The 12,679-nt window shown below is 49.6% G+C and overlaps 1 protein-coding gene across 13 annotated transcripts in view; it reads right to left on the bottom strand.

Moving 5' to 3' along the window:
• The window catches only part of PPP6R2 (protein phosphatase 6 regulatory subunit 2), an 82,063-nt gene that overhangs the window by 12,247 nt on the left and 57,137 nt on the right, over window positions 1–12,679 (bottom strand). For 12 of the 13 annotated variants that reach the window (XM_041756290.1, XM_041756291.1, XM_041756295.1 and 9 more), the window contains 6 exons: window positions 7,737–7,874; window positions 6,340–6,405; window positions 4,482–4,594; window positions 3,984–4,097; window positions 2,583–2,709; window positions 1,404–1,556 (listed from right to left, as the gene is read on the bottom strand). In XM_041756290.1, the coding sequence (XP_041612224.1) occupies window positions 1,404–1,556; window positions 2,583–2,709; window positions 3,984–4,097; window positions 4,482–4,594; window positions 6,340–6,405; window positions 7,737–7,874 (711 nt within the window). The remainder of the gene's footprint in view (window positions 1–1,403; window positions 1,557–2,582; window positions 2,710–3,983; window positions 4,098–4,481; window positions 4,595–6,339; window positions 6,406–7,736; window positions 7,875–12,679) is intronic. The other variant, XM_041756298.1, reaches the window with a different exon arrangement.

Genomic DNA, 12,679 nt, shown 5'->3' on the forward strand with positions numbered 1-12,679 from the left:
GCACGATCCCCAGAGAAATACCACTTCATAACACGAGGATGGCTATTATTAAAAAACAAACAAAACCAATAAACAGGAAACACGTGTTGGTGAGGATGTGGAGAAACTGGAGAGTTCCCACATGGCTGGTAAAACAGAGCGGCTGCTGTGGGAAAGTGCTGGCTCCTCCTGAAGCCGCACAAGAGGACCCATCCATTCCTTGTCTCGAGGAAAGAACTGAAAGCAGGGACTCTGATGAGCCCCTGCACAGCCGCGTCTGCCGCAGCGTTACCCCAGCAGACCAGCGGAGGAAGCAAGCAACAGGGTGGCCCATTCTCGGCCCTAAGGAAGGAGCCGCAGACACCCGCCCCCACCTGGTGAGCCCCGAGGACGCTGTGCTCAGTGACCTACGCCAGACACAGAAGGACGAATCCCATAGGGTTCCACCTCTAGGAGGCACATGCAGTGGTCAGACTTGGGGGGACAGGGGAGCTGGTGGCGCGGGTGTCGGGGGCGGAGGGTGTGTGATGGGGACACAGCTTCAGTGTGCGGGGTGGGGAGTTCTGGAAACAGTGGTGAGGACCACACAACACTGTGAAGGTAGTTAAGGCCACTGAATTGTACACTTAGAAATTATAAAACTGGTAAATTCTGTTATATGTATTTTACCACAATAAAATAAAAGCCGAGAGGGAAAAGGAAAGGAGGCCTTTCATAACTCAACCCCTGATCCGTATCTGGGCTGGGAGTCCAAACACTGGAAGAAATTTATAGTCAGACTTCAGGCCTGCTTCCAAGGCTGACTCCTTCTGGGATAAAGATTCAATTTTTTGAAGATTCCAGCCCTCCAGGAGTAGAGGCCCTACAGCAAGGCAAAATACAAGACTGAAGACTGCATCTGCTCACGGCTGACACCTGGGGTGATGCACCCTCTGTCCACAGCAGCTGCCCAGGGCCAGCCCTGCCTGCCTGACCCTCTCCCTCAGGCACCGAGGCTGTGCTGTGGACAAGAAGCACTAGGGTGGCCTTCTATAGTGGGTGACCAGCAGCTGCTCTTTTAGGATGTTTTATGTTGAAGAGCTATAACGGAAGTTTGACCTTAGGCAGAAATCAGAAAGGAGATGGACTGTATTTCCCCTTTCCTTCAGACTGGGTTTGAAATCTGCCCTCTGCTTTCAGAGCATCCTCCATGAGCCCACGGCAAGGCCTGCCCGCTGTCGCCCCGTGTGCTTCACCAGCGACCTGCGCGGTCGGCCCTGGGATGGGTCCGGGAAATTGGTCTCTCTGCACAGACCGCGTCTGTTCTGGGACCGAACCAAAGCCTCCCTTGGGTAGACCCTTGTCTGGATGCGGAGGTCCAGCTGCCCACTCTGCTGGACCCTGCCCAGTCTGCCCACCCGCTGCAGACTGCACAAGTCGCTCACCAGCAGTAAGCCCATGGTGTTGAGCCTGCAGAGCTCCTGGTTGATGCTGGGTGTGTTTGTGTGTAGCAGTGCAGCCATGAGGCGGGCACCATGCAGACGGGCATTCCCCAGGGGCTCCTCCAACACGCCAATGGTGGTCAGGATTGCTTTTTTCTACAAACACAGAAGCATCACCCGTTAGAGCCTTGCAATCAGCATGACCACTGCAGGCCTCTCTTAGCTCTGGTGCTAACTGCTCAAAGGGCCAGGGCCACTACTCCATGACATGGCCCAGCCTGGGGATGCATAAGGATGCGTACGTGGAGGTTCCTCCAGGCAGCACTGTCTGCAAGAGGAAAGAAGGGTCAGCAGGGTTAGGAACCCCCCCCCCCACTCCCCTTAGCGCCTCACAAAACAGTAAGCAATGGTGGTCCACTGCCCCCAGAAGCCCAGAACTCTCTGGTATCAGCAAATCAAGTAAAGAGATATGCACCTCAGCTCATGAGATGTGTCCAAGGTTGGGCCAGTTCTCTGGGGGACACAGTCTCATCAGGACACTGAGCTAACCCTGCTAACGCGCTCAGAGGAGATGGCTAACAGCAACCTTGTCACACTGAACACAGGTCTTTCCTGACCCCACGCATGCAGCATGATGTGTCTACCTTCTCATTAACCAAATGTTCCAGAATCCCTACATTCATGAAGCTCACTTTCTAGTGGGAGAGGCAGACGATAAGTTGATAAATAAAATAAGCCGTGCAGGAGAGCGTGGTGGGTGCTGAGATGCACCCAGGAAAGGGGAAGGGGCTCCACGGTGAGCGAGGTGGCAGGCGGCTAAGTGACTGAGCCCTTCTCTACCTGAGCCGCATACTGCCTGGAGCTCCTGAGCTGGGCAAAAGCCAACCCTGTGCCCTACCTGACCCCGGGCCCCATGGCCCCTGACTTGAAGGCCAGACCCACAGTTAACATAGGTTCTCAGATGACCCCTATTTCAGAGCACAAGAGTCATCTGGGAGGAGGGTGCAAAATGTCCACACCCTAGGCCTTACCCCAGAGCAGAGATGGACACTGAGCAGATGAAGGTGTGAAAACATGCTCCTGGCACCTGCTTGGTGGTTCTCAAGCGGGGTGCAGGGTCCTCTGCTTGCAAATCATCCCGCCCACAACACCCGCACAGGCACCTACCAGAAGTTCACCTACCTTTGGCGGGCTGAGCAGAAGCTGGTGGAAGTCCTTCAGTCGTGGCTCAATGCCATGCAGTACGCTGCTGCTGATGGTACACAGCCCTTCCAGTCCCTGAGAAAAGGAGTCCACCAAGCCCTCTGTCCTGTGGATGAGGACAGCAGATGGAGACACGGGGGACACACCCCCATCCTGTTTCACCCTGCCCCCCGACTTCTCTGCTCATGGTACAGAGAAGAGAAAGGCAACACTGGCCTTTAGAAAACATTCCCAGGTGACGGCTAAGGGCAGCCCCCTCATCCCCACCAGGCAGGCGGCCGGCCGCTCATGCTCACTGGAACCATCTCTGTCCCCCTCTCCCCGTTTTGGAAATATTCACCATGGTTCCCACTCCTTGGCTGAGAAACAGGAGACAGGATGCCACACTGTCCCTCTAGCTTCTTAAAACTAATTTCTCTGAGATATTCATATAAACTTTTTTCAGTTATAGAAAAGAGAATCAGCTGGCTCACCCGTGGTTTTGGTGGGTTTTTAAAAAAATATATTTATTTTTGAGAGAACCACAAGTGGGGGGAGGCACACCAGGGCAGGACGGGGAATCCGAACAGACTCCCCACTGGGCGTCTGCACCCCCAAAATGGACTCAACCCCAGGACCCTGAGGTCATGACCTGAGCTGAAACCAAGAGGTGCTTAGCCGACAGAGCGCCCCAGGCATCCCAATCTCTGCTTTTATGGGTCATTTTCACGCTGTCCGTTCAACTCAGCCAAGGCTGAGAAAGGCCTGCAGAGGAGCCCCCACATCCCCTAGAACAGGCCCAGGCTTCCTGAGTTCACAAAGACAAGAACGGTCAACATTCTGGTGGCCTGACCAGAGTAAACAATGACAGCAGTATCACTCTAGTTTTAGGGAATACACTAACGGCTGCGTACTGGTTCCCAGAGAGCGTGAGAATGAGAAACTGCTTCTAATCTCACTACCAACATTAACCCAATGTCTTGTCATTTTGTTCTTTTGTTGTTGCTGCGGTTTACATCCAGTTAATCCGCGCTGGGGCTTCAGTGAGGCTCCCTCCAGAACAAGGAAATAAGAGAACTAGTCACCCCAGGAGACAGGTCACCACAGCACACAACTGGACGAGCAGAGCAGAGATGCACACGCACGCACGTGCACACCCGGCACCAGCCCCCCCACATGCTGGAACTGGCCACACCTGTTCCACACACACACACACACACACACACACGCAGGAACACTTGGGAAGCTGCTGACACTGGTGCCTTCAGACCGAGGCGGGAACACCTCGGATACCCAAGGTCAGAGAGGCTGCGGATTTACCTTTTCAATGAGTCTACCCGTGTGATTATTTACATAACAAGTAGTGAAACATGCCACGCAGCCAGGCCCCCCATCACTCACCCAGCCCGCCTGGTCTCCAACAAGGTAAGTAACACCTGAGTCCCACTAACGAGGCAGCTCTCAGTCTGGTCTCCATCAAACATGTTCTTCAGAAGCTGCTCCACGCAGTCCTGCCTGTCAGACACACGCAGAGCTCACTGCTGCTGGAGCAGATGCACAGCCCCACATCCAAAGGACCAGCTCTCCTCCCCAAGAAGGAGTAACCCCCCTAAACCCAGAATGGGCTTTGCTCGGGCTCCACACCAGGCACCCAGGGTTCTCAGGACATTCCTGCCCCTACTGGCCTGGAGTCACTGGACCTGCCTGGAGAGCCCTCCCAGGAGACACAAGTCTATCCAGTGAGCCAGACGGGCTATGTCACAGCCAGCTCATCAGAATCTGAATCAGAGGCAGCAGCAGCATCTGCTGGTGCTCCAGGAAGGGCCTGGGGACCTCCTAGTGACTCAGAAAGACCCCGCACCCACCCAGCCAGGCACCCATAATGCAGCCAGCACTCACGACTCCAGCACTGCGAGGAGGGGGTCGGGCTCTGGAGCCTCCTGCAGCTGACTGCCCTGCTCTCTGCCCAGCCTGATGATGTCACAGAGGGTTTGAGAGGCATTGGACTGTCTCTGGAAGGAAAAGGAGATGCAGCACTCTCCTCAGCGCTGAAAAAGGTCAGTAGAGCTGCCCCACTCGCTGCTCAGTTCTCAGGACGCAGGACTCTGAACCGGTCCGTCTCAGAAATGCCTGGTGGGCCTTTCTGATGTCAGAATGCAAATCTAGTCAGACCTTTTGCTGTACAGACCAAATGGGGTTCTCTTAAGGGTTAAATACACTACACAGACATTGCTCCACCCCTGGAACCACTGTAAAATACACTGTATATATGACTTCGTTACTGATACTGTATTTCAAATTCATACTTTAAATATTAAAACCTAGCTGGTAACATTCAGGAGAAGTCCTACAAGCTAATGGAAAAAGGCAGGTGCCACAGAGAAAAGAAGAGGCCTCGACTCTTCTGGGCAACACTAATCCTTAGTCGGTGAAGACTGGATGGTGCCCTTGCAACACTGGGGAGTTTAGCAATGCAGATAACTGACTAGAGAGAAACTCGGCCCTGGCTCCTTGCCGGGAGCCTCAGAACACACAGCACTGATGTGCATGTCGTGGGGGCTCTAAGCTAAAGGAAGCACATGCAGGACTATTTTAGGGAGAAATGAAAAGCAGCCAGGTGGTCCCTGTGGCCTCACCCCTGCCTCTAACCCGGGAGCAGGCCAGTCAGCCCCCAGCACTCAAACAGCTGGAGGGGCACCCCCTGGTCTGGAGCACAGTCCCCTCACCCAGCTGTCCGACAGGCACACAGGAACAGAAAACAGTGCGGCCGGGACACAGAGAGGGCTCACACACGAGTTGGCATCACTGTTCTCAAACTGCTGAGGGCAGGAGCGTATGTTGGCTTTTATCAGGCACAGAAAGGCCTTTCAGGATATACTCCAAACTCTCAACAGTGATTCCTGCAGGGAGTGGGCAGGGGGCCAAGACAGGAAGCCCCACTGCCATCCCACATGCTTCCACACTGGCAGTGGGGGCCTTCCTCCCAGAGCTCACGCCCTCATAAATCCCACCTCCTCAAGCATAGGCTGGACCCAGCCACTCCCTCTTAGAGAGCAGAACACACCCACAATACACTGTCCCTTCTTCTTCTTCTTCTTTTTTTTCTTTAAGATCTTATTTCTTTAAGAGAGGGAGCGAGAGTGAGCAGAAGCATAAGGGAGGAGCAGAGGGAGAGGGAGAAGTAGACTCCCCGCTGACACGGGGCTCGATCCCAGGACCCCAGGATCATGACTTGAGCCAAAGGCAGACATTTAACCAACTGAGCCACACAGGTGCTCCTGGACCATTCCTTCCAAGATGAGTTTGCAGAAAAAGGACTTCCATGATGCTTACTCCAAAGGAAGCCAGCAGCATGTTGTGAGCTGCCCTGCTGGTGACCATGGAAACGGATCCCCCCCCCCCCCCCCCCCCGCTGAGCCTGGACCACGGTCTTGTGACAGACCCTAGGCAGAGCACCCACTAAGCCACGTCCAGGTCCCTGACTCATAGAAACAGAAATAAAAACATACTTTCTGTTACAAGCAACTAAGTTTTGGAGTAATCTGTTACTACTCAGCCAGAGATGTAACTAATTTAGTTCTGTTACTTTTTACAAAATATAGGTATTACTTTTTTATTGAAAATAAATAGTCTAGAAGTCAGTGCTTGGTTAAAGGAAGAAAAGCATCTAACTGGTCCTCATCTGAGGAAAGGGGCACGTGCCCCCACAGCAGCAGAGAGCACTCTCCAACAGCCCTGAGTGAGGGGCCATACTCACATCTTCATCCTGACTTGGATGGATCAATTCTACAAGTCTCTGGATGATCTTCTCTTCATTAAGCCACTGAAAGGGAAAAAGAGGCCTGTTAATGATGCTGTTCACATCTAACTCAACAGAAGGCAAGTCCCTCGGTGCAGAAGAAATCCACATGCCAGGTTGCAGGGACAGAGATTCTTTGTCCAACATATGTGTCCATTCAGACCCAAAAAGAAGTAGTAGTGACCCAAAGTCCATGAAGAAGAGAACCATGGTCCTTATGTCCCAGTGCTGGACTCTTAAACATACTGTCTTCAGGAAATCTCTGAAGACAGAAGGGGCTGGAGCCTGGAACCACTCAAGCACCAGCAGGGCTCTTCCCCAGGGCACAGCCTGGCTACACCTGGAGGTCCTGCTGTGCTCCACTCTCTGTGGCACTGGGGGGCCTTTCCAAGACCAGAAGAAGCACAGAGGCCTGGGGCAGCAGCAAGGGCGCTGTGAGGACTAAGAGTCCAGCACCGTTCAAGGCCCAAAGGTGCTGGGCACTCAGGAAAGGCCGGTGCACTTCCTCCTCCAAACCTGGAAGATCTGCCTCCGTGGCTGCTCTGCAAGGAGTTAATGCAGGCGTTTTGCTGTTAACAGCTGACACTGATGCTGCATTCACTACCCCATGTTAGCTAACACGATTAATCCTTTGCAGAGGCAGCTCTATGATGAACCTGAGCGTGAGGACGGCCACCTTGATGACAACTGTCACCCGATGCCAGGAGCTGGGAAGTGGGCAAGAAGAACCAATGCTTTATTTTAAATTGCATTACAAATAAAACCTGCCAAACAGCAGTGAACAGCTTATCCAGCACTGATTTCCTGGTTTCTCTGAGATTAGAATTCTCCAGTTTTCTAGGAAAGCCCTCAGGGAGCTATGACCACTCCTCTCACTGTGAGCCTGTCAGGGCAGACACATGCATGGACTCTAGGACAAAATACAGGCCTGCTTGGTCTTTGTTGCTCTCCCCACATGGAATCCTTGTCAGCCAGTGCTTTGCTCAGAGGGTATGTGCCAGGCGTAGAGCCGGGGCCTGGGGGTGGTGGTGAGGAAAGCCCTCTTCTGCTTCTCCACCGAGTGTCAAGAGGAAAGCAACACTCTGCACTTCTCTTCTGAACAGACTGAGGCAGTACAGCAGCAAAGGTGCAGGTCACAGACCCAGCCTCAAATACAAGCCTGGACGAGAACCCCTGGGAACCCTAGAGACAGAAAGTCATACTGGGGGGAAAGTTGGGAGGGAGGGACACTCCAGGGGTCTCTGAGCTCCTTCACCCAACTCTGGCCTCCCTGAGCCACTCACTAGGCGCCCAGGGAGCCTGTAAGCACACGCGGACAGGCAGAGGCCTTCAGAGAGGACGGGCCGCACACTCACATGCAGGACCTCCTGCCGGAGCCCCACCGGCTCCACACAGCTGACCAGGCGCAGCAGCAGGTCCATGAGGGCTGAGGTGCCGATGTGCTTTAACACCAGGCTGAGGAACCTGTCCTTCTTCTTCAAGAACAGAATCACCTGAAATCAAACACACCCTGATAAGCCTGACAACCAACACTCCTTGAAGAACTCTCACAAGAAAGATGAATTTTCAGTTATACTGAGCATAAATTATGGAAAGACCTACAGAAGTTCTAAGAAGGACCTCTCCAAGGACAGGCATGGACATGAACACAGGGAAGGCCTACGAGGCAGTGGTGGGGGCCCCATGAGGACCCTGGGGTGACACAGGCTTGCTGTGCGGTAGGAGCCTTTCTGTTAACAGGTCACCAGCATGCTGAGTGAGGTGACACAGGCGGCTATGTGTGCAGCCGGTCAGGACCGCTCACCCAGTACCGCTTCAAGTGCTTCCAACACAAATGACTGATGTCAACAACCCCGAGCCAAGGGATGCCGGTCATCACTAACAGCCCCCAGACCTGGGACACAAACCCAACAGCACAGAGCACACGGGACAGCCAGTCACTGACAGGCTACAGGCCAGTGGAAAAGAAAGAGGACTGAAGTTTTACAAAGGAAGAGGCAGCGATGCACGGCTGATGGAGACCAGCACCGACCAGATGTGGACAGCTGGGCATGAAGGCAGGCTGCAGGTCAGAGCAGAGATGGAGGTGGACAAGCCTGAACAGGTCCTTTTCAGCAGCACACCTGAAAGCTCAGCTCAGCTCTGCCACAAAGAAATGCCTGCAATGTGCGGGCCTCTGCATGGAGCTGGACGCAGGCCTCTACTGGTGGCAGGGGGACACGGAGAAGGCCCACTCTGCTGGGGGGGCTCCAGCCACACTTGTGCTGGACAGGAGGAAGAGGAGGAGGAAGAGGAAAAGAAGAAAAAGATGGAAGGGGGGAGGAGGCTCTGTGAAGAGAATGACCACACCCCTAGAAAGAAGATGCCAATAACCTCAGGAAAATACGGTGCATCACAAAAGAACCCACAGATATCACCAGGACGACGTTAGCAGAAATAATTTTATGAACATTCATTTATGTTATCTTTTAAAAGATTGTATTTATTTATTAGAGCACATAGGAGTGAACGGGGGAGGGGCAGAGGCAGAAGCAGACTCCTAGCTGAGCAGGGAGCCTGACTTGGGGCTCACTCCCAGGACCCTGAGATCATGACCTGAGCCAAAGGCAGATGCTTCACTGACTGAGCCACCCAGGTACCCAATTTATATAAAAAAAATTTTTTGTGCCAATTTATATAAATAATTTATTTAAAGAATTTTGGGATCCCTGGGTGGCGCAGCGGTTTGGCGCCTGCCTTTGGCCCAGGGCGCGATCCTGGAGACCCGGGATCGAATCCCACGTCGGGCTCCTGGTGCATGGAGCCTGCTTCTCCCTCTGCCTGTGTCTCTGCCTCTCTCTCTCTCTCTGTGTGTGTGACTTTCGTAAATAAATAAAAATTAAAAAAAAAAAAAAAGAATTTTATTCATGAGAGACACAGAGAGACAGAGACATAGGCTGAGGGAGAAGCGGGACTCGATCCTGGGACCCTGGGATGATGCCCTGAGCCAAAGGCAGCCGCTCAACCATGGAGCCACCCAGGCATCCCAATAAATAAAATCTTAAAAAAATGTTTGGTAGAATTCAGTGGAAAGGTCATTAGAGCCTAGAGTTTTCTTTTTCCTTTTTTAAGTGGGTTCCATGCACTCTAACGCAGGTCTGAACTCACAACCCTGAGGTCAAGACCTGAGCTGAGATCAAGACTCAGACACTTAACCAACTGAGCCACGTCGTGCTCGGAGCCTAGAGGTTTCTGTATAAGGATGTTGTGATGGGGATTTCGTTTCTTTTGATGCTCTAGAACTATTCAGATTTTCTCTCTTCTTGTCAGTTTAGATGAATGTGTTCTTCAAGGAAATTTTTCATTTTTCTGAATTTATATAAATTAGGGGTCTGATCCTCTCTCTGTTGTCTCTCATGAATAAATAAAATCTTGGGAAAAAAAACATTGTACTAAAGGTTCTAGCCAATGCAATCAGGCAAGAAAAAGAGATAAAAGTCATAAGAATTAATTTTTTTAAGATTTTATTTATTCATGAGATACACAGAAGAGAGAGAGGCAGAGACACAGGCAGAGGGAGAAGCAGGCTCCACCCAGGGAGCCCAATGTGGGACTCAATCCCAGGACTCCAGGATCATGCCCTGAACTGAAGGCAGACGCTCAACCACTGAGCCACCCAGGCATCCCCAAAAGGTGTAAGAATTATAAAAGACAAAATAAAATTGTCATTAATCACAGATGGTATGATCCTGCACACAGATGAAACAAAAGAACAGAAACATAAATTATTAGAATAGCAGTTTTACTGATAATCACCAAAACCTGGAATCAGCCTAGACGTACTTGAAAACATGACTAGTGGAACAGCTGGTCCATCTACCCTATGGAACATCACTCTGCAAGAGCAAGGAATGTACCAAGGAATACAGATAATACTTTCATGACTATGGCAGGCAAAGGTTTCTTTAAGAACAACAAACCACCCCCCAACCATAAAAGACTTGTACTGATGAAATACAGAGAAAATTCCTGTAAATCAAAAAGAGGCAGCCTAATAGAAAATGGGCAAGAGACTTCACAAAAGAAAATATCCAAATGGCCAATTAACACGTGAAAAGATACTCCTCCTCATTAGTCACCAGGGAGACTGCAGATCAGGACCACAGTACTGTATTATATACATGCACCAGAACAGCTAGGATAAGAACAGTGATAATATTAAGGGTTGGGGAGCAATAGGAACTTGCATACTCTGCTGGCAGGATTGTAAACTGGCTCAACCACTCTCACCGTATCCATTCAGGCTGACCACATACGGGTCTTAGTTATGATGTAACACCTAGTATAATGCGACAATTATAGCAACCACTAAAAACTTATACAAAGATACACGAAAAAACACTCTAGATAAATCAAAATGGAATTCTTTTAATGGTCAAGTAACAGGAGGCAGGAAAAAGAACAGAGAAATGCAAAACAAGAATAGAAAACTATAATAAAACGGCAGACCTGACATATCAATAATTACATTAAATGTAAATGACCTAAATAAACCAATTAAAGACGGATCAACAGAGTAGACAAAAACACACTACTCAACTATGTGTTTACCAGATATTCACTTCAAATATAACAATTCACACACACAAAGCTGTACAATTAATTATCCCTCCTTATCCATGGAGGATACATTCCAAGACTCCCGATGGATGCCTGAAACCACGAACAGTACTGGAGCCTATATGTACTACATTTCTTCCCGTAGATGCATACCTACGATAGAGATTAATTTATAAATCAGGCATAATAAGATTAACAATAATAAAATAGGACAATTATACTGTAATAAAAGTGATGTGAATGTAGGCTCGTGCGCTTTCTCTCTCTCAAAATATCTTATTGTGCTGTATTCACCCTTCATCCTGTAATGCTTATGATAAAATGCTTATGTGATGAGATGAAGGAAGGTGAATGACCTAGGCCTGTGATGTGGTGTTAGGCTTTCTCTGACCTTCTGACATTGTGGCAGGAGAAGGATCACCTGCTTCTGGACCAGGGCTGACTGGGTTACTGAAACTGTGGATAAGACAGGACTACTACACACAAATGTTCGTAGCAGCTCGATTTGTAACAGACAAAAGTGCAAACACCTCACAAGTCCTTCAAAAGATGAACAGTTAAACTGTGCTCCAGCCACACTTTGGACTACAGTAATAAAGGGAACTGTGATTATGCTTGTGGAGTCCTCATCCTGTAGAAACACATACAGGAGTATCTACATATGAAATGATACAATTTCTGGGATTTGCTTCAAAATAATCTAGCATCTGCTAGAAAGAATGTAGGAGGTTACATAGGAAAAGACATACCAAATCTATTTCTTTCTTCTTCTTTTTTAAGATTTTATTTATTTGAGAGAAAGAGAGAGAGAGAGCGAGCGTGAGCAATAGTGAGATCAAGAAAGCACAAGCTGGAGGAGGGGCTGAGCAGGGAGCCTGATGCGGAGCTCTCTCTCTGGACTCCAGGATCATGACCTGAGCCAAAGGCAGACTCTTAACCCACTGAGCCATCTCCAGGCGCCCCCCTAATCTATTTCTAAGTGAAAAAAACAATTTGCAGTATTCTGAGTATGATGCCATTACTTGAAAATAAATAATAAGTATATATTAATAGGTCTTACAGGAAAAGACCTGAGGTGGAACATGCCCTAAGTAATCAACAGTGGTTACATCTGGAGAATTACAGGAGACTGTTCATGTATTTCTGTCTTGTTTGAAATTCATATAAGTATGTTATGTGTTTGTCAATAGAAGAAATATTTTTAAAGAGTACATTTCATATTATTTTGATGCATTGGGAAAAAGAAAAAGAAATATTATGAGAAGCAATAAAATACAGCAAACAAATGAAGTAGCACAGAAATATGGTCAGGCTACAGGCAATTATGAGCTGGATGGCAAGGCCCATAATCAAGGGTTTCTGGAACTTCTACCACTACCCCACAGCCACAGTGACCACCGAGCTCACCCCCCTATACCCGTCACTAGTGTGAGAGGACTCACTGTAGTGTCCTAGAACCACAGCCACCACTACTATCCTCTCTCACTACCTGCATCACCCCTATTCTTCACTTACACTCTGATTGGTGCAGAAAAATGTTTGAGACGAGTGAGTCCTCTGAGGTCCCTTGCAAAACTAAGATTTAGGATCCTATAAAAGGTATGTTCCATTGAACATTTACAACATGCCAACAATTTCCTCAAGTGAACATTGGGCCCTGCACATTGTACTTTTCTCAGAACTCCAAACGTATACATAA

The sequence above is a fragment of the Vulpes lagopus genome, chromosome 5, assembly GCF_018345385.1.
Source record: "Vulpes lagopus strain Blue_001 chromosome 5, ASM1834538v1, whole genome shotgun sequence".
Lineage (NCBI taxonomy): Eukaryota > Metazoa > Chordata > Mammalia > Carnivora > Canidae > Vulpes > Vulpes lagopus.